At 49.1% G+C, this 27,887-nt stretch overlaps 1 protein-coding gene across 2 annotated transcripts; it reads right to left on the bottom strand.

Moving 5' to 3' along the window:
• Nucleotides 1–527: 527 nt before the first annotated feature.
• LOC143428952 (lachesin) lies at nt 528–27,887 on the bottom strand. 2 transcript variants are annotated; one of them, XM_076904250.1, is made up of 9 exons: nt 27,722–27,887; nt 20,370–20,497; nt 9,600–9,697; nt 3,581–3,827; nt 2,538–2,711; nt 1,384–1,512; nt 1,184–1,319; nt 943–1,094; nt 528–865 (listed from the first exon to the last, which is right to left on the bottom strand). In XM_076904250.1, exons 2-9 carry the CDS (start codon nt 20,494–20,496, stop codon nt 528–530), a joined length of 1,401 nt encoding a protein of 466 aa, XP_076760365.1. In that variant the 5' UTR covers nt 20,497; nt 27,722–27,887. The 2 variants fall into 2 exon arrangements, with proteins under 2 accessions (XP_076760365.1, XP_076760364.1); XM_076904249.1 differs by lacking the exon at nt 27,722–27,887 and adding an exon at nt 23,566–23,764.

Genomic DNA, 27,887 nt, shown 5'->3' on the forward strand with positions numbered 1-27,887 from the left:
CTAATAAAACTCGATAAATCATAATCGATAGGATATGAATGAAAAACCTCGTAGGTGTTCTTTTTGTCCCGTTCGTTAGTTAAAAAAATACTCGACGGCGTTGCCGTTTAGTTGAACTAAAGAACACATTTCGCTCACGACCTTTTACTTCTGTCCCCTGCGTTTGAAAACGGATAAAAGGGTCATAAAAAATACATTCGTAAGCATTTATCTTTTAAAATTCGCAACAATATTCGACTCGGTGAAAGACCGAGACGCGACGAGAGATCTAAGGAGGAAGAGAAGGGGCGGGAGGGTAGAAGAGATAGAGATTTGTTCGCTGTATCGTCTCTGGGAAGTATCGTATCTAATACGAGTATACCTTGCTCGTATCCGTAATCGCGGATTAACGCGCGATTAACGAACCTTCCCTTTGCACGATCTGAAACTACGGAATCGCGCGATTCCCTCCTCTTTATTCGGTCTCTTTCCAAGTGTCGCGATCGCGTCAACAAAGTACTATTCGCTGTACATTCGTTGCAATCCTTTTATCGCAGCGTTAAGAAAAATATGAAACAGATCGCGTAGACGCGCGTCCCGCAGCTCTCTTTCCTCGGTACGGTCGCGCAATTTCTCACGCTCGGTGTCTCCCGATTTTTAAACAGGTTCTTATCCTTTATGAAAGGCGCCCGCGGGTCCACCGTCGTCGACGTGCTCGTGTATTTACTCTGAACGATCCTCGCGGTGCTCTTCTGCATAGCCGGCGTGCTCATCTGATGGAAAACTCGATTCATCGTGGTCACTTGAGCGAACTTGGATTTCCCCTTGCTCAACTTTCTCCAGCTAGCCGAAGTGGTCCTGGTGGGCGGCGTTGCTCGTTCGATCTCTAAAATAGCAATTCGAAACGAAAAAGAAATTGACGCGCAAACAGAGGACGTATATATAGCGAGTATATATACTCACCGTATACCCTGAGGGTAGCTTCGGCCTTCCCCATACTCGAGGACGCCGAACACGTGTACTTGCCCAAATCCGCTTTCTCTAAACGCTTTATCCTCAGCTCGCTCGTCGTCTTCCATTCCTCGTCCTGATGTTCGTCGATCTCGTATCTACCACTGCGTCCGAAGACAATTCGTACAAATGATAAGTGTGTCGCGTGGCACGTATCGCGAGCTACGTCGAGACTGGAGGCGAGAACACGTACCCGGTCATGATAACTTGCTCCTTCCTCGTCCACAGATTGATCGTCTTTGGGTAGGCCTCGATCGAGCAGATCAACGACACGTCCGTGTCCAGAGGGGAGCCCAGCAGCTCGTTGGAAACTTTTGCGGTAGGTGGAACTGAAATAGAAATAATTAGCTGGACGATAGCGGTCGGGAAGGGTGGTATAGTCGAATTACTCACAGTTTACCCTCAGGTAGACTCTCTTGCTGACTGCCGGGGGCACTTCGTTTTTCGCGATGCAAAGATAAGCTCCCATTTGCCTTCTGTCCACCCTGGTTAATTCCAGCTTCTCACCGGTCTTGTTGTTCACTAGAAAATCGCGCATCGTATGAATATCTCTGGTTGAAAGCTGCTCGTATACATGTCGCTGGCGCGCGGCCAATGTTCGCGCGTATACCAATTTACACGCGGAATACGGTCCCTTCGGTTAAAACAACGAGACCGCCGGCACTCTACTACAACCCTAAACCGAACACGAGCTACGCGTGCGATTTAAGGAACAATGTGAATCGTACTTGGTAGAGAAAATAATTTCCAATCGACTATGTAATAGCCCGTATAGGTAGGTGCGCGTATCGGGGCTGATATTTATCGCGAGCGAGCGTTCGACATAAATCACTTGGCCGTTTCGCGATTCTCGATAAAACGTGTCACGTGCCTAATGAGATCCATCGAAAATGGGAAATGGGAGATTCATTACTTGCGCTGACAGCACTCGAGCCAGCCCAACCCCTCCGTTTACTCGAATATTTTTGTTGCAACTCCCGACTCTACTCAAAATATTGCGCATCGATTTATCAACGCACCGCTCGAGAATTTCTGCCATTAATATCTGGCACGATCAATGAATTTGCCGGGCGTCGAGCCGAAAAATTCGTCCATTTCCACCGCAACCGGGGAAAACGGTACGGATTCGATCGCTTCGCGTGCGATAACACGTACACCGAAAGGCATTGAAAGTCATCGCGGACAAACTAATCTCCATTCGATGAGGGACGTGTTCCAGCGTAATTGCTTTCGATCGGCGTCACGCGCGTCCGCGAATTTACGATGTCTTCATGTGTTCCTCCGCGAACGGATCGTAACCGTGAATAATCCGTTCGAAATTTTAATTACCGTTACTACCTACCCGTTACTAATAGTGCCCGATCGTTGGAAAGGAACCGAGTTGGTGGGAAACATTTCAAGGATAATAATATCGGAGAAGAGTACGACGACCGCGCTTTCGAGCACCGACGTCTATTAATAAAAAGAAGAGAGAATCGAGCGTTATTTGTCACCGGGAACGACGCTCGCGAGAGTACTCGAGTCGGGATAAAAATCTAATATCTCACCTGATATCAGCGTATCGTGAAGACCCCTCATAAGTATGAAACTGGTTTTCTCGCGTCGCCAATGCACACGAGGTGTCGGTCTTCCGGAGGCCTTGCACGAGAGGGTGGCGTTCTCGCCTTCCAGCACAGACACCTCCCCCGCCGATGTCCCGGAGTTTAGTATATCCGGCGGTACTGGAAGAGTAGGCGCAAAATTTCATTATTCACGGTGAAAAGGATTTCGAGAAAGATCGTCTCTGATCCAGACGTGAAAATCAAGTTAAAACGGCTGGTGCGCGGAGGAGGAAAATTAAATACCATCTATCCGTAGGTAGGGCCGCGGGAAGGAACATTTTCGCAATGAAATCTCGTTTCTTTTGAAGGAGCACGGGGCCATTTCAATTACACGGGTTCAACTTGGACAAATATTCTGTACACCGGGCGAGCGGCGGTCGAGATTCGGGCCGAGGTAGGGTAGCGAGCCGGCGGAGGGAGGGAAAAAAAGAATGAAAGAAAAAAAGGGAAAAAAAGGGAGAAAAAAAGGGGGAAGCAGGACCTTTCCTGTGTTTGCCCACAAAGGAATTTCATTCCATTCGGGCCGATCGCTCTTTCGAGCTGAATGCCGAGTGCTCTTTCTCCCCCGGTGTCCACGTACACGCCACACGCGCGATACCTACCGTATACCTGTGTATTTACACGTAGTAGGGTAGCTATTACGTTCCGCGCGTGTACACGCGTGTATATACGCGTACTCGTTGGAGAGAGAAAGGCAGGTCGGTAATATACGCGAGCACATGTACTCTCTGTATAGAACGGAGAGGAAGGTAGAGAGGGTCGGAACGCGAATAGAAGGCGGGTGGTGAGCAACGTAACGTTACCGTCCGTTCTGCCGGGGATCCTATTGAAACGTATTCTAGCGGCGAGGCGCGCATATTTTCCATCCCTTCTCGAGGCGGGCTAATCGAAACCGGTGCGTGCGTACGTGACGTCTCGACGACCGACCGCAAACACCTGACCGTGTAGCTGACCGTAGGAATGCGGTTATAACGCGCAATTAGGCATACCTAGGACATCCACGCATCCCAGCTGGCTCAACATGGGCTTCGTGTTCAGTTGGCACATGTAGCAGCCTCGGTCAGCTTCCCGAAGCTGGCGAATATGAAGCCGCGAAGTGACCTCCTCCTCCTCCCGAGATTTGCTCTGATTCTTCGCCTTCGCGTTCTCCAACGTGACGAGAAACCGTGGCGAGTGCGTCACCGTTCGATGGCCCAGCGACAATATCGTCTTATCCTCCACCCGTATCCATCCTACCTGGGACAGTCGAAATCGGGATCTTTGGTAAAACAATAACGATAACAGCGACAGTGGTCGACGGGTAGCCAAGCATAGTCAATATTATATCGCGTGAACCAGCCGCGTGTTTACGCGGCATATCCACGGCCGATCTACGTGCTCGCGCGTACGCCTCCCGGCAGTAATTGCTTTTAGGCAAGATCAAACCGGGGTGCCATTGGCACCGCAGGAATCAACCCGACGAAAGGTTCAATTTAACGTCGTATCGCGCGCCCCTTTGCCCCACGGCTCACTCCCGCATCTCCTACGCGTTATCTATAACGCTGCACTTGGTAATTAATCCGAAGCGAGTGTCGTGCACATCCCGTATGTCTACTACCTATCCCTACGCCCGTATCTACGATGTCGGGTTACACGATGTTATGCGACACCGATCATTCGTACGCGCGCACCCCGACCTCGTCCTCCTGTCTTCCTTGCTCGAGGAACCCGGCTAATGCGTTCGCCCTCCTTACAGCTACTCTATTATTATTATTATTATTATTATTATTATTACCGAGCCCGCCGCGTATTCCACCTATTCGAATACTTGGCGGCAGGAGACGTATGTAATCCCCGTTACCAGTATTACCCCAGGAGAAGATATCGCCGTGGTTTTGACCGGTCCAGATAAGAGAAGAATAAGTGGGGCCGCGATCGGTCGCGCGTTTCAATTCTTCCCCTCTACGAGGATAATCGATAGTGTTTTAAGTACTTTCATTCCTGTCACCGGAGGGGAATAACAGTTTGTCCCGTGGAGAACGAACAGAACCGGAGGAAACTATTACGTCGGTTGCAGAGTCGTTATCTTCGAGGACAATGATAACGATTCGTTCGATGCCGCGGCAGGATAACGCTCGATCATCCAGCGAGGGAGGAACAAACTTCTTATCGGATAACCAGAGAGAGTTACGCTCCGTATTTTGCATAATTTCCACCTCCGTACGGTGAAACCGATATCGTGGCAAGGAGCGGGGCGGGGGTAGGCGCGTTCGCGAAGCTAAGAAAAAGGTCCCGAAAATTCCGGGACCGATTCGACGGGTGACACACATTATCCTTGGAGTTACGAAATTCCCCGGTGGGTACGGCGGCCGTGGCTCTGGCTGGTGGTACCCCTCCGGTGTAATATTTCGAGAGACCCTGGGCCACGAATCTACGTTAGCGCTAAGAGATTGCTCCCCATACCCTTTTCCTAGCCCAGCCTCCATCCCTTTTCCTCTTCCGTTCCATTGTAATCATGGAAACAATCATTCTTCGCTCTCCTTCTCTCCGATGCTTCTTCGTTCTAACCTCGACGATCCTGCTCTTCCGTCTCGGCCTCTCGCCGAGTGCCACGTCTCTCCTCCCCGAAAACTTGGCCCGTCCTCTCGCTCTCTCGAAATCGCGGATTTCGGGGTAAAACCCCTGTCTTCGTTGCTCCAGTAACGGCGATGGTAGCAGCGATGCCGGTGGTACGTCGGGCCACGCCGGGCTACCCTTTCGCTCGCCTCTCCGCAGCAATCACCGATTTGTCTGAATAAGCCCCGGGCAAGTATATGCTCGTGCTTACCCCGGGGAAACACCGCTCCGGCCAACTCACACCCCCTCGTCTCACCCTACGCTCGCGCTGCCCGCCCCACGGCGTTCCCTCGACATCAGCTCCGTGTACTTGCTCTCTCTCTCTCTCTCCTCTATTCTGCTTCCCACATCCTCGATCGGCCTGGCAGCGACTCCATACCCGAAAATACTCCGGTTCATCGATGCTCGTCAGGGAAGAGACTACCGGCCAGGCGGGAGAGGGTTGTTCGAGGAACGGAGTTGCCAAAGTCGCGCCGTCCCCGCCGTGGCTTCGGCGTTAATCAGAAATGGAACGCCCGCGATGGAATTGGAAAGGCATAAGTGAATCCGCGCTCGTGCTTCGCGTCACGGAAAGATAACGCGAGCTTCCGTGGGAATCGACCGTGAACCGAAAACCATCGAACGCTTAATTAATCTCGCCTCGAGACCGGAGCTATCCGTGCGAAGAAATCGAACCGAAGGAAGGATCGCGGGCTCGTATTTAACAACTACCGACGATTCGATTGTCCATGGCCGAGAACGTGACGGCGGGTGAAACGTAATTAAACGAAAAAAGACAACCGCGCCGGAAGAAAATCTATTTCGGTCAGGGCGTCGTCCAAAGGGGCCAGAGTTATCGAAGTGAAAGTTTCGCGTCCGTGAATGAAACGGGTACCGAGTCGATCGTCCCGTGGTTCTTTCATAACGTGAAAGCCCGATTCGTACAAAAACGACGACGAGTCAACCGACGGCAATTAAACTTCCAGCATCTTCGTCGCGCCGTCACGAGTCTCGCCGCAGGCCGCCGGCTAGCCGCGGAGTTTCACGGGATCGCGCGATTCTCTTCTCCCTGCTTTTCCCATGGTAATTTATTTTATTTAGCTCGCAAACGTCCCGTCACGTCGCTCGAAGATTGATCGTCATCGAAATCGTCGTTTCGTGTTCCACCGCAGAATTTGAATCACCGTTAAAACGAGTTTACGCAAGTAAAGAAAAAAAAAAAAAAATAAAAACGATCAGTCCTGGCGGTAGCCCGTTGAAAGCGTTCATCTGTCCTTTCGCCTTCGGATCGGCCATGCCTTCGAATGCTAATTTATTTTTTGCGCGTCATTTTCAACGCACGCCGCTTGAAACACGAATGATTCACCTCGGATGACGCCGTCAATCGAACGTGACGAACATACGCGATATGTCTTATTCCATGGAATTCCAAGGTGAATTGAAAATCTTCTATTTTACATATCCTATATATGCGCTATGAGCACCAATCGGGGATCTTTTTTTCTCCTTTCTCTTTCCTCTTTTCTTCTCCAGAGGCGTCAAGCGCGATCGGTCACTTTTCGATTCTCGTTGCGCGACAGCCAATTCTATTTCTACGGAGGAGCTGGATTGGGTTGTCGTATTTTTTCGCTTTTTACGAGCTTTTTATGCACGATCGTATAGACGCGAGCGAAGGATTTTGTCGGCCATAAATAAGGGAATAAGAACGATTCTGATTACAATCACGCCGTCGAAATGGTCGGCCTTCGATCTCTCGCCTCTTCTTCTTTATTACTTCTCCCTCGCCTACTATTCCCCTAGCCACTTGCAACATTCCACGTATACGCGTATAGATATGTACGCACGTCTTGCTCCCGTGTCCCAACGCGGCTAAGGAAATCAGACAAATAGGAAATATCCAGCGAGTTTCGATCTGATCGCGTCCAATTTACAGCGACTTGGAACGCACCGGTATCCACGGTTATCGGTTTACCATCTTACCATCCTCCCGCTCCGAATGTTTCTTCATTCGCGCCTCATCCCACTCGGTGCACAACATTTACATTGGTCGATACAAAGTAAAGGCCTCTCGCTCCCTTTTGTCAATCCCACGAGGCACGAATCCCACTATCCAAATATGTCCGATGGAGTTTCAAAAGCTATAAATCTCCCACTTTAACCGGACGTCTTTTCCATCCTGGAGTAGAAGAGAATCGCTTTGAAGTCGCAGACCCGTACAGAGTTCCTCGGTGGTGGTGCAAATGACTGCATTCAACGATCGGTATCCTCGATCTTCAGATGGAACGTCTCCTCCCATTTTCTTTCCCGATCCAACATTGCGGCGGCCGGATTAAAGAAGAGAAGAAAGACTTGGCTAGTGGCGGTGTCCCATCGAATCGTGTCTCTCGTATTACTTGTTCGAAACAGTGTCGCGTACACTGAAAGTAAATCGGGACTGCTCCTCTTATCGTAGGATGTAGCGGAGCTTTGGAAGAATCGGCTGGGACTAGTGAGAGATATCGACGCTGTAAATAAAAAGATTTCTTCGATACGCGTAATCCTTTCATGGACTTCCTAAAACGCGGACCACTGCAGCGTTTATACATTCATGAACGGGAAGATGGAGGTGCCGTAAATTCGCGCGTGTTTCCGCAACAATGAATCAAAGGTAGGCTCTCGGTAGGAAAGACGCGTTACACGCCGTGGCAAGTTTTGACCAGGGATGACGCGTTGCACGGAAACACTTGCGAGCATTCCCGCGAATTGGATTTGTTCGAGGTAACCGGTGGTTTTGTGCCGCCTCTGGGCGCGAACCCGTGATGCGTGGAATCTCTGTGCGAGACAGCGTTCCCTCGTTTTATCCTCTTCACGCGAATTCGCGATATTAAGCGTACCGTAGCTTCTAATCTGAAACTATCGTCCGGCAGAATCGAAGCGCGATAACGTGCTGGGAAACAGATGGAACCAAATAAGTCGCGTACGCAGCAGAATCGATATTATTCCGTGAGGGGATCGTCGTGGCCGTTAACAGCGGAACGCATTAAGGGCCAAATGGTACCGAGCCGTTTCGTCCAAGTTTAACATGGTTATGGTTGCAGGCGGGTAGTTTCGTAGACTAGATTAGCGTGGATTCGATGGAAACCTGTGAAAAGCGTAGTTTCCGAAAACAACATAACAAGAAGAGGGACGCGAGACGTAGCACGCCTGTAAACGGGTTTAAACGCGTTCAACTGGGCGTTGAAAGTTTCTCGGGAGAAAGATTAGAACGGAAATCGCGAAGATCAAAGGAGAAAACAGGATCTTGGGGACTTTATTTTCCAATTATACGATCGTCGATGCTCGCGGAGAATGCGAACGTTTATAGAGGATACGCGCGTACGCGAGCGGTCTTGCACCGGTTGAAAATAAATTGCATTGGGAAAGCGATTGAGAATTTTTAGCAGGAATTTTCATCTCGCCGATGTAAACGGGGTGAAAGTTCGAAGCCGATTAATAGCCCGAGGCGCTTTTGTGCCTGGCTGACACGGTGTCTTATTTTGCGTTCGTTGGCGGAACAGCCCCGGGGCGACCAGCAGAATCGGCGCGGCACCTCGTCGCGAATTTGCCGCTTAAATAAACGTCTGCGAGCAAAATGCTCGATTCGCGTTGTGCTCGTGGCAATTTTCCTTCCCCGTTGATTCCTCTGATAAATCGGCTTGAAATTTTCACGACGCGTCGCTTTTCTTTCTCTCAGCCGGTTGGAAAAACCGTAATTACTGCCGGTGATTAACTCTCGTTTAAGCTTCGAAAACTTGAACTAGCTGTCTCCGAAAAATAGAGGTATAACCGATGTTAAATGCGCGAAATAGTACGGTAAAAACACTGGTACGGTGTGTGTATGCAATTTTGCGTCGATTAAAATTTAATCCATCAAGAGCGGCGGTGATGGACGCGCAAACTTATCGGTCGCGTTGACGTTAATTCGCCTCGAATCGAAACTCGCGGACAAAAGGTGGGCACTGCAGGCAAAGAGTTAATCACTCGGGGTGGAGTGTCGTTTAATTTCGGCGGCGAAGTTAACGAATTGTGGACAGGTCTGAATCCTCCGCGAACGGACAAAGTTTCGGTTTATTTCCACCTGGTGAATGAGCGCGTCGACCTTTTCGAGGAAAAACTGGTAGAAAGTTACCGACGAAGAAGGAACCGAGGAATGGGTGGGTGTACCGGGGGTGGCGGCGGCGGATGGAGAGGTCACAAAAAGACGCGAGCCACTGACATCTGCCACGAGCATCCACGCGACCCATTTGTTTCCACGAGATTACCAAAATCTCGAATTCCCTTATCGCGCCGTGACCCGTGAACCAGCGAACCCGTTTATTCGTACGCTCGCGGCCTGGCTAATTAACGTTCCACGGCTACGCCAACTCTTCCCACCCTTACTTGTTTTCGCCGGGGTGGAACCTTTAAATCCCTTACCTTGTGATTTCCTAGTTTCCGGATCGTGCACGGTAGAACGGCTTCTTTACCGATGGCTGCGGTCACGTTACTGATCGACCCCGCGAAGCTTGGCAGATCTGCAAAAACCCAGTGACGTGATTCTTATCAGTGCGTTGCGTGGTGTGGTTGCGTTTCTCCTCGACGACGCGTAACGGGTTCTTAACGAGCGCCGGGTTTCGAATTGGCGTTACAGTTTTCCAACGTAGCTCGCCTTACCGATTCATCGAACGCCCACGGATTTATGCCCCGTATATGGTTCGCGCGAGTTGAAAAATATTTCGCATCGGTTACAACTGGTGTGGATTCGATAACCGTGATTCGTTGCTCTCGTTAAAGCGTACGTGACGGCGCAATGACGCCGATTAACAACTTGTTGGCGCATATAATATCGGACGGTAGCGCGTGAAGCATAGTTTCAATTTCCTGTCAACGTCAATGACGGATCCACCGTCATTGGCTAATAGCCAAAGATGACACACCGCGGTGCGCATTAGGTTCAACCGATGGATCGAGAAGAGTGGAAGAGAATTTTTCTCGTAAATGTATCTCGACGGGAACAAACGTCCCACGGCTCTGAGAAATGTTCCGAATGCCGGGGGTGAAAATTGGAAAATTCTATTGAAAATTACGGGATCCACGTTAGTGGATCAGAAACGTTCCAAGAAGGAAGTGGTAAGAGATAGGAACGATCGAAAATGAAATCTAGGCGGTCGCATGCCGCGCGATATCTGACGAGTCAAAGTTTAGGAGACGCGAAACTCATACGTGAACACATCGGCGCGCAATGAGTCCGGAAGACGGTGCAGCGTAGCGCCGTTCGGGGTGCATCGTGTGCATCGAACGGAAAAACGCAGGGCTGCAGCTGCGTCGACGAGCATCGATACTCGAGTCATAACTGGCTAGATAAAAGCGCGCGAGAGAAAAGGAAAGAGAGATTTTTGCTATTCGCTGAGAGCAAGGGTCGAGCGAGCGTGTGGGCAGCGGGGGCGAAGGAGAATAAAGGGTTTGGGGCCTCGGGAAACAGCTCCGTCGCTATTATGATAAGATATTCACTTTCAAGACAGGAAGAGGGGAGGGAAGGAATTTTCAGATCGCAGCGTCGTCCTCGCAGCCGTATCTAGAACGTAATATAAGGAAACGTGGAGGCAGCGGCGGAGCTGAGTGGCCATGCGAAGAGCGAGTGGCGAGGGGTAAACGGCGGCCGGTGAGCGGCAAGATCGCGGCAGAAAAAGAAGGAAAGAAAGATCGAAGGAACCCGGCGCAAAGCAGAGAAAACAGAACGGAGCAACGGATCGGAGTTTCAGAGCCCCGTGGAATCGGAGCCGTGGGTGCGCCTACAATCGTGCTCGCGGCAGGTTTGCTGCTCCCGTCACCGCGCAGCCGCCATCCTCGCCGCTTTTATTTTATGGCAAAATTATTCCAGTCGAAAAATAATTCAATCTTCTCCCACCTATATACAGGTAACCGTAATAGCCTGGCGATCCATCGATTCGAGTGCCATCGACTTGATCCTTCGCGGACAAAATTTCACTCTGGAACTCACTCGGACACGTTTCGAACGCCGATAATTAGAACCGGCACCGAACCAGTAGGCACCCGCACGGTGAAATCGTATTCGAGTCTGGTTTTGGCAGTCCACGAGAGACGCGATTGTACGATGCCAGTCTTCCTTCGTCCATCCATGTCAAAAATATTTTTCGATCCCGCTTGCTAATAATACGCTCTTCAGTGCGACGAAACGCGCTTAAGCGCTCTCAAACGTGCCGAGTCGACGATCTCGTATCGCGAAAACGGATGTACGCAACGAAATAAAATGAACGGGAGCGGTACACGAAGCGGATCCGGTTGTCTGCGTTTCAATGTTTTAATATACTACGGTAAGCGTGTATTTTCATATTTTTACCGAGTGGAAGTTTGAGAGTATACACGATAGAATCGATACTGCTGCGGATGTAGGTATGTAATTAAAGGAGAAAATAACGGAAGAGGAGAGCACGTATTTGTCCGGCAATAATATCCTCGATATCCAAATATCCTCGAGGACCGCCGTAAATTCGAGTATTTTTCTATGATATTTCGGAAGGGGAAACGTGAAATCCCGAAATAGTGGAAAACGAGCGTTACGCTCGAATCGGATCTATCACCAGCTACTCAGGAGGGGGATGGGGCGCACCGGCATCGACAGAATAAAATATCGTTGAACGTATTTCAGAGATCTTACGGAGAACGTCGCATCGCGACACTTGGAACGGCAATTGGCGGTGGGTAGGCCCTTGGCCACCACGACGGATCGTCTTGGACGAAAGAGGAATGTTTTTACGCGTCGCCAATGCCCTCGCGACGCTTATCGTGAATAAAGAATCGTGGGATCACGCGAGTGTTCTTCGACGTTCTTCCTCTCTTTACCACGTTTCATAAAAGTACCTACATATTACATACCGAGGGTGGAACGGTACGTTTCACCCTCGCGCTCTCTATCTCCGACAAATTACTCTCTTATTTCGAACCGGAACTGCTACTTCCGCCGGAAGATACACTGCAATCGTTTTCCAGTAGGAAGACAGTTTGAGAAATGGTCGACGCTGCCGGAACGAAAATATGAGTCGGATCTCTCGAGGAAAGCGACGACGACTCGCTTTTTTACCTCTTCTCCCGTTTTTTGCGCAAACATTGTGCGTAAACGCTGTTCGCATCCGACGTGTAAATTCAAAGAAATACCTTGGTATCCATTCTTGTTGACTTGGTAAGGCCAACCTGAATCGACCATTAATTTTGAAGAGTCGCGGCGACTGAGAGTTCCCTCAAACGAGAGTATAACAAACTTCCATGTTATTACGATAGAACAGCGAACTTTGAAGACAAGAGGGAGTACAGAAGGCAGCTTGACTTTCAGGGGAGGGTAACTTCCCTTCCAAAAGAGCAAACATCTCTCTGCTCTTTTTTCGGAGCAGAGCTCAGCAAATTTTTATCCCAGCGAAAGCATCAATTTGCGAAAAAAAGAAAGAAAAGAAAAAGAGTGGGGGGGAAAAAAAAAGAAGAAAAGAAGAAAAAAGGTAGGGAAAAGTATAGGAATTTCGTGGTACATTCGCGGCCTCTCCCCTGCCTTGGCTCGCATTTCAGGGATATTTAAGTTTCATCGCGAAACTTTAGCGAGACGCTGCATTTATTAAATCCTCGGGCATATTTGACGAGCAAATCTGAGAATTGTCGTGTCGGTACCGTCGTTCTCTCTTTCTTCGGGAGAAAGGGAGATATAAAAATCGAGAGACAAAAGTATCCGCAGCGAGGGAAAGAGGGAGAGAGGGAGAGAGAGAGAGAGGGAGAGAGAGAGAGAGAAGTACCATTCATTTATTAAAGGAACGATATTAATGTTTACGCAAGTTACGTGGAACGAGAAAAGTAAAATTGAACGGGAATCAGGCGATGATCGTTAATGTATTCCGGTCGAATAAAAGATTACGTATTACATTTATAGAAAATCAATCTCGTACGCGCGGCTGCCGTTTTAATTAATCGCGCATCAGTCCGATGGATCGGCCGCTTTCATAATACGACTTTTATCGCAATCCGCCGTGTAATTCGATCAATTTAATTACATTTCCCGCGATACAATATAAATTCAACGTGCCACAGGATAGATAATATTTGATGCGTTAATATCGCGAAAAGTAGGAATCGGCGTGTAAAATGGGTCAGCGCGAGCCAACGAATAATAAGAGCTATTACCGCGACAATGGATACACAAGGCGCAATTACATAACCATTACGATTAATAAATGCGGCATCGGTTCGTGAAAGGAGGGGCACCATCTGCGAGCCGCCCGTTTAAAGTCTCGTTCGACCTCGTTGTCGGTCGTTGCAACGCGTTTACGATGCTTATTAAATTCATTAAATGCGCGCTCCGCACGCTCTCTGTCTATACGATCAAACGCGCGCGATGGTTGCGTCTCTCCTATATGCCATTGCCTTGCTTGAATCGTTTTGAACACGCGAGGCGCGTGCTTTGTCAGGCCAAGGGATGCGGACAAACTCTGAGGGATATTTCCGCGCGACGGCCGCATACCTAAGTATACATGTGCTACACCTAGATCGTCTACTTACAATTAGAGCGAAACATTCGTTGAATGGCTCCCTTTGCCTCGGTCGAGTCGTTCTCGTTTTTCGATCTCGGAATAGTCGCAAACTCTCCAACCCACCGGCAAGAGGAGACCAACAGGAGGAGACCAGACCCAAGCGCTGGCTAACATTTTTTTTGGCTTTTTTTTCCTTTCTTTCCTTCTTTCCCATGCCGGAAGATTTGTTAGACGTCCGCGTAGCTCGCATGGATAATGCTTGAAAACTAGGTGGTAGAATGCTCCTTTTTTTTTCAAGGACTGAACTCGTTATCGGAGTTAGGTAACCAGGTAGGTACACGAGCACACATGCAAGTATACGTATACGTATACTCGTATAATATACCATGTACGTGTACATGGTAGCCAGCAAAGTGAAATGCAGGTCGGGAGGTGGGAAACGGAGGATAGGAAGTTAGCATACGAATGCCCGATTGTGTTTGTGGGCTGGTTCGTCGCTCTGATTTACATAGTTATTATGATATTATGCAGACGCAAAAAGATTTTTATCATCGTAGCTGTCTGTGCCGTGAAAAGGAAAAGGAGGTACAACTTATGTACAGCGTGTGTGTTCTTCTTCTGTCCCCGGATAAACCAGCCGAAAGACGAGGACGTCGCCCGAATATTATAGAAACAATTCGAGAGTGAAGCACGGCTTCAAACAATTGCATCCGGGATACTAGCAGCTATCGCAACAATGCCAACTGGTGTCCGAGGTTGGATGGAATTTCAAAGAGCGGAGAAATTAGTTTCACCTTTAATATCCATGTTAATTTCAGATATCCAACGTTGCAAAGAATCCCCCCGGTCTGGCCTCGTCGCGCCGTAAATTTCCTTTACCTATCTCGGGCATCGCAATTTTTCTCACGTTTTGTAACCACCGTTGTAATCTTCGCAGCCTGGCGTTTCGTTTAATCCTATCACCGCGTACTTATTGTTAGTTACTCGCACGCGGACAATCCCGCGCGTTTTATTATCACGCGTCACCTTTCCCGTGGACTAAACGCGACGCGATTGAACTCGAGAACCGAATCAACAGGATAACGGCCATTATAACGTATCTCGTAGATCGCGATAACATTTGATTTCTATTGTATAACAAACGCTCGAGCGAAATTTCATTGTGCTCCGGATCGCAGCGGGCAGAACTAAAGCCGATTACTAAAGTAACACTCGAGTTCGGTGGAAAGCCCATGAAATCCACCTGAACAAGTTCATTTGCGGTTTCGTTATCGCAGGAATATCTATCGTTGTTACAAGTTTTTGTAGCAGCGTTGCGCCAACTTTCAGCCCAGTCGAAACTGTTGAAAAGTTTTCGTGAATCGAAGCGAATATTAAACAACAAACGGGGAGTGTACCTAACGATCTTGTACCGTCTGCGGTAGTCTCGTTCTAAATGTTCTACCCGTCGTCGTTGCGTTAACGATAACGCTACTGGTTTTACTTTATGTTCGACGAGAAAATCTCAGCCCTCTTGTTTCGCAACATTGAAATGGTAAGCGCGGTATATACGATCGATATGGTGCACGGATGAAGTGTACTTATTAAAAGGGTGAGAAATTCGCGGTGAGAAAAAGACGCGGGCGACGTAAACCGAACGGTGACCTGATAAATATTTGATTAATCCCGACGGATAATCCGGTTTCGCGACGCGAGGCGACGCGACGCGACGCGGTAAACGTTCGTCCGATAGTTCCGCGTACTCTGCGCGATACCGAAGCGGCTTATCGAAACGCCACTCGAAGTCGAAGGAAAAGTTGCTCGCTCTTACCCAGATTCGTAGGACCTTAAATTCTCACGGCTCGAATCCCTGCCGAAACTTTTCTCCGCGATGGAGCACCGTAAATATATAACCCCCTACCCTGCTTTCGCTCCGGCGCGTTCAAAGTCGCAAGCTGTTACACCGCGCGGGTGCCCACCTGCACCCAGCTGTCCCTTTCCCTCTGCGGTACCGCTACCGTCGTAGCCGCCGCCGTCGCCGCCGCTACCACCACTACCATCGCCACCACCCTCGGCGTTGCCGTTGCCGCCGCCGCCGCCACCACCGCCACCGCCACCGCCACCACCACCAGCTCCATCCTCTTGGCGGACTTGCTGTCGCCTCGACCGTGAGCAGAGGAGGGAGTGGGTCGCGTAGAAACGTCGATGGTGCGGACTCGCTACCGCCTACGACGACTACCCCGCGATAATTCCATTTCCACGAAGTGGCGCGAATTCGAACTTTAATTAATCGAATTCGCGCCCATGCCCCCAGGACATGTCTGCCGCCCCCGCGCTCCTCGTGGGACAGGTTTCGATCCCGGAAATTAGTAAGATCGCACATGCGGAACACGGAGCTTTCCTAACTGCACGGTCACCCGACCACCGACGCCTCCTATACGTACGTGCACATACTTTAACCTTGCACACGCTTACGTTCACCGGGAGCGCAGCCGGGAACGCGCATTATGCGCTCGCGATTCGCGTCACGCTCCCACGTCCCTTAATACGTCCCAGCTACGCGTCCCTCTCCGGCAGGAGAAAAAAGTTTATTAAACCCGAGCCGGCGAATTTGCAACTAAATGCTTTACGTTAAGAGCGTCGGCCGTGATGTCTGGAGACGCGCGAGACAGCTTCAGCAGATTGAAATCGGGATTAGTTTTAGGCGGGGATCGGAGCGCACGGAAATATTACCGCGTTCCGAGCCGGTGAATCGTTACGAATAGAACGAAAACGGGAGGGACGAGGATCCTCGGTGGCCGGGGTATGGGAACGCGGGGCAACCTCCTCGAGAGCGCTCATCCGTGAATCTAATTTCGGTGTATTCTACCCGCTAAGTTGTCTCCAACTTTTCGGTCATTCTGCACGCTTCGAAAAATAACGGGCGACAATGGCGCTTCCTCTCCGCGTCTCGTGTCTCCGCGACAATTTTCAATTAACCAAGTCGACGGGAAGAAGCTGTTTGAGAAAACAAAAGAAGTCGAACTCCTACGTGTTACCGTAAGTACACGTTAGGGCGTGCTTAGAGTTCCGAGCCCGTTACCCGAACTTTCGCAACTATTTTACCGAGTAAGATCAGCTGCGCGAACACGAAATTGCGTTTAAAACTTTCGCTCGACCTTTGGCGGGAGAAGACACCCTCTTTCATACGTTTCCGCGCTCGTCATCGCGTTCTATTACGCGTCGCGCGATTCCACTCACGCTTTCACCGTTCTCGGATCGGCGAACCCGCTGCCACCCTGCGCGGCACGTACCTATGGCCGCGGTCGTTCGCGTCCTCCAGGCGTAAGGAGATTACAACTAAAGCGCACGTGAGCCAGTCATCGGAACCCATCGGCGAAAACTATCCTTTCCCTCGACGGGAACGCGCACGTATCGCGTCCCAGCGCGCATACCTTCGACGCGTACCGTGGTCACGTACGTCTGCATTACCCGCCGGTAATTAACGCCAACCTCCTCGTCTTACGACGCGTTCCTCTGCGCGCGCTAATCTACCATCTTCGTACCCGGCCCGATCCTAACGCAAACCACGTGGATGTTTGCGATATTAGCGGTGCTAGCTATGCGGGCCTAGGCGAGCGTGATTCTGATACTTTGACGGTTTAATTACCAGTTCCTGACAAGGTAAGCGCTCTTCGAGAAACAATATCGCAGACAATTCCGCTCGATCAATTATTCCTTTATTACCGGATAATGTACATTCCCGGCGCCCTCCCGCCTTCCGTCAATTGTAACGCTGTCCTCGATTTTGTAATCTTCGGAAGGCTGACGGAAGAATTAATCGAGCTACGACAAGTTGAACGAAAACGTTGAAATCGAACAGAGACGACGCGACACGGGACGTTCGCGATGGATTAACGAAAAGCTTTATTAATCGGTTAACCCCTGACGATTTATCTTTCCCGTAGACCGCGTTCAAGTTTTCCCGGTGAATCTTGGGAGAAGGAGCGCCGCTGGAAAACCGTCTATCCATGCTGGTATCCTTCGCGAATAACTTTGACGTGCCCGTGTGTTACCCTCGTAAATCGTGCTCGCGCTCGCGCTTCCCGCAGCTACTGATAATAAATGTCGTTACGGTGACTCGACGAAGTTGTATTTTTCAAAGCAACGACTCTATTTAACAAGCGTATCGGCAGACACCGAACCAGGGGCCCGCACGGCGTTTCGGTCGAAACTTTGGGCCCTCGAACCATTCATTTATCACGAATTTATCAAGATGGTCAGGAGGCAGGTGAAAAAGGCGCTCGTGTCACCGTCATCATCCCCTCACGGAAACGCCGTTTTATCGTTCGCACGAACGATGCGAATTGTCACCGTTCCGTTACCGATCCGAGTGACAGTAGATAGGTCTAATCGTTCGAAAGAGTGGTTTCTCTTCGTGAATATCGTACGCGCCATCTTCGCCACCTTCGTATCCATATCCGTGACGCTATGCTTATGGGATAAGATCGGTGGTGACGAGCGGGGACGCGCACGCGCTGCGACCGCTTAACCGGCAAACTTGTAAGCGATGAAATAAAGTTAGAAGCCCCCTGCAACCGTGTCTGTGACAGTTTAATTAATATCTTTCATCCTCAAAGGAAAAACTTGGTGAAGTAACCGGCACGGGACCAGGGAGAGAGAGCGCAAAGACCTAGTCGGGGTAGTCGAGGTGGGCCGAGGAGAGCTACTTCAACTTCAGGGACATTCACCGTCCTCCCCTTCTTCGTCCATCCTTCCCCCGGCTATTGGTGCCTCCGTCGCTTTGCGAGGCAACCCCCGAAATAAACTTATCCGTTTCCCGCTGATTTTCGATGGTTTCGCGCGTCAACGAGCTCGGGGTACTCGGACAGGTTCGCGGGAACGAAAGGGAACTTGACAACTATTTTGTCCCCGTTGTAAGGACCGTCCTCCGGAAGGGATCCTCTCGTAAAGAGTTCAACGAGCTCCTTTGTAGTTGACGGCCGATTTACTTTCTCAGCGTGGTATTCTTTCAAAGTAGCCGTTGCATCGCGTTATCAATTTCAATTACGCAGCTCTGCGGTTAATTGCAAACGGTGACTTCAATTACCGTCTCTGCCGTGGTGCTTTATTAAATAGTCCTGGTTATCTTCCCTTCTTTCATTCCGGCCGCCAACAGGCTGTGGCCGGTTATCAGTCATCTCGCCTTTTCGTTATCTGCCCGTCCGAGCGACATACTACCTACCGGCACCGGCCAACTTGCCGCCCCTCGAAAGGCATTATGTTCGCGTAAGATGCTACCTGCTATGCTAGTTCCATTATGGCTAAGCATAATCGTTAACCGTTGCGGTAACAGCTTATCTGATTTCGTATTGCCGCGTCTTATTCCCTACCTAATGAATAACCAAGGGAACGTCGCGTTGCTAATGCAATCGCGAATAGATTCCTGACGATTAGTGGTTTTCCACAGCCGAGGGAACCAAGGAAACAGCGACGAGACGAATAAAAACTTCCTTTCTAACACGTCGAATCCAATAGAACTTCGTCTTGAAACGTTGAAGCTGAACGCGACGTTGTTATAGCGTGGCAAAGTTTAAATTAAACTTACGGGATTATCGGATGTGCGAAATTCTCGAATGAACGAAGGAAGGTGGATGGAAGAAAGGAAAGAGGGAAGGAGAGGATGGAGAAGAATAGGGGGCTGGTTGTTACGCGTAATTAAAAGTCATTGAAGTCGAGGAGCAAATATTGTCCAATCACCGATCAACCATCGATCAGGACGATCCGCGAGATAACGTTCCCTCGTCTACGAATATTGCGTTTCTACCGCCACAGTTTTGTAAAATACGAGCTTGGGGGTGGAGTGCAAACGTAAAGTTGATAATGCATAGCCTCGGTTCGGCGGAAAATATTGTAATCCACCTCTGATGCGCGAAATAAAAGCAGACGGCGTGGGACAAACGCGATAGGATGTAACTGAAGCTACCGTTGAAAACCGCGATTAGGTGATCCGAGCGAGCACTGTCCACGCGAAGTCGCTGCGGTAATTAAACCCTTTGACGTGCGTACTTCGACGAGTTCGAGTGCATCTGTCGCTGTCCTCGATTCGAAAAAAAAAAAAAGAAAAAAAGAAAAAAGGACAGGGAGAGGGAAAGGGACAAAGGAAGCAAGGACAAAAAGAAGAGGAAAGAGGGGAAGAGCAAAAAAAAATATTCGTGCGGATCAGAGAGGCGTCGTGAAATAGACGAGTCTCCCGGGACTAATACACGGCCGGGCAACAGAGTCATCGGCTTTGGGAATTTGGTTCAAGTTGGTTATCATTGATGCACACGCGAACCAGAGCCGCGAAATCGCTTGTACAGTTTCGCCCGTTCTTGCTTCCCGTAATAATTGTAATTCCCCCCGATCCGGTAGAGGCGTGAAATTAATTGTTCGACCCGACGTAAATACCGTTCGATATGAAAGGAGATCGGGGTGTTGGGCAAGTTTTCACGGGCCTCCTCAAATTTGACCAACCCAGTGTTAAAGTCGACCCGATTCTGTCCCCGTGATAATTAATTTCGGCCGGGATGACGGTAAATCGCGTTCCAAGTGCCGTATCATCCGCGACGTTGGCGTCGCGTTCTCTTCGTTTCATCGCAGATTCGTGGTACGCGTCCGGAAAAGAAAACAATACGTTTCGATATACCGAGACGAGTACATGTACAGAAATATGTACCTGGTAGCGTGGGATTCGTAGCAGAGGCGTCCTGGCGCGCCGCGTCGCTGGTAATCGCAGCCCCGCCGAGATTGGTACTGTAGTCTTCGAGAAGTACGTAGCACAGTAATAGCCGTGCCACCCTCATTCTGGAAGTGGAAGAAAAAGAAACCTGAACAATAATAATGATTATCTCTCTCTCTCCCTCTCTCTCACTATTCCTCTCCCCAATCTTCGGCCCCTCTGTTTCGCCTAGCTTGTACCCATAGCCTCGTTCCCTACCCCCAAACTCTTTTCCCTGCCAGTTTCTTTCTCGATATAGTGCCGGTCGTCGGTTTTTCTTTCTTTTTATTATTTCTACCGCCCTCTCCTTTCCTCGATCGATACATTTGTCAAGCGACGTATAAACGGAACCGAGTTCTCGCGTAATTTCACGAAACTAATGTACGTGGCTAATAGCAGAAATCGAGAGGTAGAATTAGGACTTTTGCTCTTCCTCTGTCTAAGGAAACGCGCAAGGCAATTATCCTTTACGCCACGCTCGTAAATAACTATCCCGGGCCATTTAGGAGCACAGATTTCAGAGAGCGTGGCATGCGAGCAGAATTTACCACCGCCAAACGCGAACCCCGTTCTTACCGATACGTACAAGCCTGGCAACTGTACTTCTTCTTATTTACGACAGAACCAAATGAAAACTCTTCCCGACTTTGCCCCGTTTAGTCTAACGCCCACCTGTACGTACCCAAGCGCTAAACGCGTTTCACCCCCGGTCCCACACGGTACTGTATAAACCACAAGCTTACGAGATCGCGTGTGCTTGTACCCCCGAATCTTTTCCCTTCGAACCGATGTCAGATTATAAGCTCTTTGTCTTATCTCGCTGACGTGTGATCGATGGTTCCAGCGAACGAGAACCAGAGAAGGAAGGTCGTCGATCGGCGTCGGTGAAAATCGTTCTCGGAGGCGGAGGCCGCGTCGCGGAGGAAAAATTTCAACCCTCGCATCTGAATCGGGAAAATGGACGTTACGGAATGTATCGTCGCAAAGGGAAACGCAACGATTCATTTGCCCCCTCCTACGGGTTGGTCACTTTGGCGAAACGGCAAGAGAAAATCCGATTCCCGTCATCATCGAAAACTTCTTCGGACAAATTGATAATATAAGGATTCGCCAGAGAGAGATTCCACGTTTCGCAGCGAAATTCCATTTCCGACCCTCTTCCGTGTGTTTACCGTGATGAGCTGTTTGTCCGCAAACATTATATCCGTTCAGAAAAGAATCGCGCAAACGTTATGACCAATTTAAAAAGTTCGTCGACGAAATCGTCTTTCAATGCCTTTTCAAGCGTCCGCGTTCCACGGAGAATAGGTGTAGGAAAGAAAAAAAAACTTAATGGCTCCTCTTGGCATTGTACTAGAAATAAGTTGATTTCAATCCGATGGAAGCGCGCTGGCGATCGTCAACGGCAACGCTCTAGTAAATGTCCTTCTTTAATAATTTAGTAATCCGGAAAAATTGGAATTTCTCGTTTTGTCTTCGTTACGCTGAAACGGCGTTAAGCGCGGCTTAAATCCCGTAGAGTCAAGGAATTTCAACGTCTGATACGTTTCTCGTCGTGCTACGATGAATAATCAAGGAAAATGCAAACTCGTAATTTTCCCGAGCTTCCACACCGGTCATTAATTACGCGTACCAAAGAGGAAGACGCGTACTATCGCTGTCATCGACCTACGCGAAGTCCATCGTTTCTTAATCACCGCCTATAGTGTTTAAACCAATCCGTTTCCGGACGTTTGTGCAAAAAATTTCTTGTCTAATTTGTTTCTCTCCGTTTTGTCGGACGTTCTTCTCCGACGGCTGCCGTCACAGTTCCACCTGATGTGCGATTCTACGGTTTTGGAAAAATTTATTCGTTCGCGATCGTTTAGGTACAAAATAGCAGAAATGCGTAAGATATTTGTGTATCATTTGCATACGTTTACCCAGGCAAATACGTGACTAGTCTCCGGAGAAACGAATTAATTATCTAGAACGTTGTTAAAAGGAGCCAGTATCCGTTTTTGCGAGACAAGTTCATCGTTGTTCCAACCGTGACGACTACAACGATGGTCCCTCCGAGGACAGAGTAAGGTACGTCCGTCCGATTAGACGGGAAATTAACATGTCCTCAGAATTCGCCCATCTTCCGATCATTATATTCTCTTCGACAGTTGCCGCTTTAACGAGAGATCATTACGAGAGGAAATTCCGGTTTCGCGCGCCTTCCTCGAAATCGATTAGTCTCGTTCGGCTAGGAACAGTAAAACGTAGCCGAAGTAAATATTGAAACGAGATTCGGTTGGTTGCCGATTTAAATTTCGCGAACGCCTCGCGAATGAACGAGAAAACTTGGCCACAACGTTTCGGACGATATTAAAATTCATACGCGACCGATATTACCGCGTAATGAATCTTCTTCGAGAGACGGATTTATCAAAGTCAACGGCAAAGGCCATTAGTCGCGACCGTCTACGGTGACCATTCGATAAAAACGTGTCACATACGGATACATATATATGTGTATATATATCCAGCCTGTCTATCTCTCGCATTCTAATCGCCAACCGTTTTTACTACCCTTTGTAAGCGCAAGAATCCTGTAATCGACTGCGAACCACCCTTTGAACGATCTCGGATCTGGCCGAAAATTCACGGTCACCGTGCACTGTGAAATTTGATTCGTGAAATCAATTTTACCAATGTACATATACATAGATGCATATATCATGGAATCGTGGCCGACCGATATTTTCACGAGTATCGAGAATTGAATTGGCCTACGCGGATTATCGGCCATCCGATTTCTAAATTGTTATCGTAAAATCAATCGGCATCTGCTCGATTCCGCTCGACTGGAAGCCCATTCGCTCGCACCTACGATCCCTTATAATTCACTTGGAATTCACCAGAGAATTCCGTTCGAAAATATCACGCCGATATATACCGTCCCGGCGGAAAATCACCGCTCGTAATAGTACATGCTCGCGAGCAACCACCACGCGAATCCTGCTAAACCCTCCGGGGAACTTTTCAGTGCGATATATCTCGAAACGCGGTGATCTATCGGTATCGATCGGGAGGATCCCTATCCGGGGATCGATATCCCCGGTTGGCAACTGGTTGGTCAGATTTCCGGAAACTTTTCTACCGCATAACAAGAGAGGAGGTACATTACCTCGTGAGAAACGTGTAGCATTATATTCGGAAATGTACGCGACGCGTCATACGTGTACAGTTGATAGGTGTCTCTCTGTTTTTCGATAGAACACACTCCTCGCCGAGTGAACGTGTATATCTCGTGGGAAGGGGTCCGATCGTGTTCGAACAAAATTGAACGAGGCGCCGCGCTACGCTTCCGGTAACGGACGCATCCCCGGGCGTCGAGACGCGTGTACTGACGGCCTCGAGCTAGCCGTCGAGCGAGTCGAGCGTCGGAACGCTTCGTGACGGGACGCTCGGTTCGCATGGCGCAGGTCCAGGACCTCTTGTCCCTTCTCTTTCTCTCACCCCGCTTTCCCATCGCTTTTCCTCTGCTTTCTTTTTCTCTTTCTTTTTTTCGGTTTTTCCGCCGTCGTCTCTCCTTCGTGTTCCCTGCCACGCCGCACCACATCGCGTCGTTGGATATAATATTCAATTTATTATGTAGCTTCGATGCATGCGGAGCGTCGCCGCGGAGGAAAAGAGTAAGGGGGGAAAGTTGGAGTTCGAACGAACGGGCAGCGTGGTCCACGGGAGAATAAAGGGCGTAGTGGAAACTGTCAGCCAAAGGAGGGAATCGTTCGAGTCCGAGGCGATATCGTCGATCGCGAGACCGGTTGGCCGCCGTTCGGCTGAAAATCGTTTTCGGTGCTCGCCCGTTCCAACGAGCAGAAAAATGTCGAAAACGGGAGAGGAAAGTCCCAGGATCGAACCGACCAACGATATAGTTCGCGCCTGCGCTCCTCTCGCGAATCGCTTCCCGGAAGATCCCGACGATCTCGATTACCAATCGTCGAGCCAACGAGCACCGACTTAACTCGCGGAACAGAATTTTTCCAGCGGACCGGGCAAAATTGACTTTCCGCACCGCGATGTCATGAAATAACATTTGTTTTCTATACGCGGGGTTGGGGCTAAATGGCGAGCAAATATTAGTAGAAAAATAGACGTTCCCGATCGATCCAATCGTTTCGTTTGTAACGTCACACCTCGATTCGGTGAACATTATTTTCGTCGCGCCAATCATCGAGCGTTCCACGTCTACGCGAAGACAAATATACTCGAGCGCATCGTTAAGTGCCCGAAACATTTTTAAACCCACTGCTGGCTGGTCCGCGAGTTTCTACCCACACGATCTCTTGACTACGCGATCAGCTGTCGGCGTATCGAATAGTTCGACCGATGCTCGATCGTTGTATCGTCTAGCGATTAGACTGCTATGCGTGCGAGTGTCGATACTTTGCTAAGGAGTAGTCATCTCGAGCGGCAGCCACTTACCGGCAACAAGCCGGTATTCCAAACAAAGCACATTACTCGCCACAAACTACGGGGAAGAGAACGGGTGGATCTTTAGCCTTTCCACTGGTAGCACTTTCCCGCTTGTTAGTCGAGAGGTACCTGTTATAAACGGCGCCCACTCTGTGATTAGCGAGTGCTCGCTAAGCGGTTAAATTCTCTAAACTCGTTTCTGCCAACTACCTGCTACAACTACTCGGATCGTTTGTGAAGACTCGTTCCTTCTCTTCAGCGATGCGTATCTATTACAGAATGCCACGACAGAGCCCAGAGTTCGCGGCAAAATGCAAAATTGGAACGATCTTGGATAGATACGGATAAGTTCGAGGGGGAGAGAGAGAGAGAGAGAGAGAGAGAGAGAGCGCATCCAATTACAGCGATAAAAATGCAATTAAGAAAATGCGAAAGCGAATTTTGAATAATAAACGATACACAGAGTGCTCGCGAGTAGAGGATAAAAAGGCTGGTCGAGGTCGAACTCGATGCCAGAGTGTAACCACGACGAGCAAAGTATCCCGGAAGATTAAGCGATCTCTAGTTTCTCCCGTGGAGGCTTAATCGTTGGGAAAGTTGGCCCGATCCGATTCCCGTGGCCTTTCATTTGTTATTCCGCGCGGCCACTTTTCGAGCGTTTTACGCGAAACAAGGTAGGAAGGTGCGGCTTGTAAAACCGAAGGCGAGAATTTATGAGCGAAGAACATTCCTTGGAAGTGTTCTACCTTCGAGCGGCTCTTCAATTATGACAGTGAGAAAAAGTATACATTAAGGGGATTGCACGGAGCGGCTGAAACAAGCACATGCAAAGCGCGCTGGAAAATTGCTGCTTAAGCTGCGCTAGGCGAAGATAAATGAAAAAGGTTTAGAAGGCGCGGCGAGAGAGAAAAAACCGTCGTTCCCGAGGCTCCAATGTCGACATACCTGCGACAAATACGTATTCGTGTCAAGGCTGCGATGGGACCTTCTTACAGATTACGCGAGGACGCTTTAGTGCCGGCCAAACAAACCACCGACAAACTTTGCTACTTTTTCCCGAAAACCTGTTATGTACACAGGACACATAGCACGTACATACGTATGTATCTACTTAAATATCCGTCTATCGTCCAAAATTTCCAAATTAATTTAATCTACGTCCCGGAGAGTTCGTAGCGACGGAAACATGCGGATAGCCGATACGGGAAACTTTTTCACCGATGTACGCCACGCGTTAACTTTTCACGATTATTGAGGAAATATGTATTGTATTTCGAACCGCACCCCCACCGACTATGGAGACTTGATCGGTCTCAACTTTGAGCGCAGAGAGATATCTCTGCCCAATATTCCTGTTTCGCTATTTGCATAGTCATCGCCGATAGAAAGGTTGAATCGCGAGGAACCACTGGTGTTACCGTGAACGCAAACGTTTCGCGAAGAGAACAGAAGGGCAAACTTTACGAGCTACACCTCGCGAATATGGGAGGCGTATGCACGGTAAACGATGCGAGATGTAAATCGAACAAACTTTCATACGCGTAAAACCGGCGCGGTATCGTTAAAAAAATGAATTCCCCGCCGGTGTATTATAAATTATGCACTCGGCTTTTCCTTCCCTCCTTTTCGCTTGTTATCTGGATATCGGAAGACGAAATGGTCGATCCCGGTTTAAATGGAACCGGTTTTCTAGATCGATTCCATTGGATCGCGTGTACGGATGAACTTGGCGTAGGTAACTGTACTTAGAATTAGTCGGTTTACGACATTCCGACTGGCCGGTTGTTAACAAGACCGGGGGAAAAAAGGTATAGGAATGAACGGAATTCAAATGCTTGGGCAGTTCAATCGGTAAAACGAGATTTAGCCAATTAAATAATTTACCGTAGCCGCTAGGTACAATTAGCAAAATGACACGCGTTCCATCGGTGATCGCGCGGCTACACGGATTTCAGAGATGTAACAGCCGTTTTGGATTTCGGTTGAATCGAATTATGCTTGGCGCAATGCATCAGGCGAGAATTTACATCTGGAGGCCATTCGTTTTAGGCGCCGGTTCGCGTACCACAGACCACGTTAACGAATCGTCGATGGTAATGTTCGCAAAAAGATTACGTTATGTTTCGCTCGTTTGAGGCGCATCATTAGCCGAGAGTTTATTTCGGTGTCAGCAATATTTCGTCGACGGTTCGTGCAAACGATCGTGCATTAAATACCCTTCGCGACACGCTTCTCGCCGGCCATAAAAACCGTCCACTCGTTCAGAAACATTTCAATTCCCATCGACGACAATGAGACCGCCGAAGAAACGTTTCCATTCGATTATTGTTATTCTTTTCATCTTATATCGCTTTTTTCTCTCCCTTTCTCTTCGTCCTCGATGTTGGGGTAAATGATTCGGAAAACCGTCCGGGAACCGAGAACTTGGAACTTAATACCGTAATCGTCAATAATATATTGGAGGCTGCATTATATCCGAGTTCGAATTATATCGGAGTACCAGCAACGGTAGAACTTGGGAAATAATGGTCGATAGAAATGTTCGACCGGTGATAAAGTAATAGTATATACTGCAAAGTATAGAGCTAGTTAAAACTTAGTCGCAGAAACTGTTTGTGGTGTAATAGATATCGTTTTGCGTTACGAAAGCCATCTGCAAACTTTAGTGGCTCTTCGTTGTTACACTCGCCAATTCGAGAGAGAGAGAGAGAGAGAGAAACAGAAGGATAACCTTAATAACGTAAGCTTACGTACTTATTTTTTGTGTATAGAATACACAAGAGAGTAAAAGAGGGAAACAAAGTAATTATAATTCATCAGTCGACGAATTCTCGGCATCTTTCGTCTAAATGAGCGGAGCTTACCGTGTAAAACGATGGTGACTAGGCCCCTGGAGACGCGTTCTTCGAGTCGGGGATCGTTGATCTGGTTCTTCCGTGTATTTCCCCGGGAAATTCGTTGAAGGTACGCGCGATGCGCTAATGCCGCTGAAACTTCCCGGGACCGGTCAGGTCGACGGACAGGCATGTA

This window comes from Xylocopa sonorina, chromosome 11 (genome assembly GCF_050948175.1).
Source record: "Xylocopa sonorina isolate GNS202 chromosome 11, iyXylSono1_principal, whole genome shotgun sequence".
NCBI lineage: Eukaryota > Metazoa > Arthropoda > Insecta > Hymenoptera > Apidae > Xylocopa > Xylocopa sonorina.

What these genes read in the sequence shown, in the direction of transcription:
- LOC143428952 (XM_076904250.1), bottom strand. Translation starts at nt 20,496, where the DNA reads ATGAGGGTGGCACGGCTATTACTGTGCTACGTACTTCTCGAAGACTAC. An exon ending in TCACGATACGCTGATATCAG is followed by an intron (nt 1,513 to 2,537) that starts GTGAGATATTAG and finishes GCGATTTTCTAG; the next exon opens with TGAACAACAAGACCGGTGAG. An exon ending in AGCTACCCTCAGGGTATACG is followed by an intron (nt 866 to 942) that starts GTGAGTATATAT and finishes TTGCTATTTTAG; the next exon opens with AGATCGAACGAGCAACGCCG.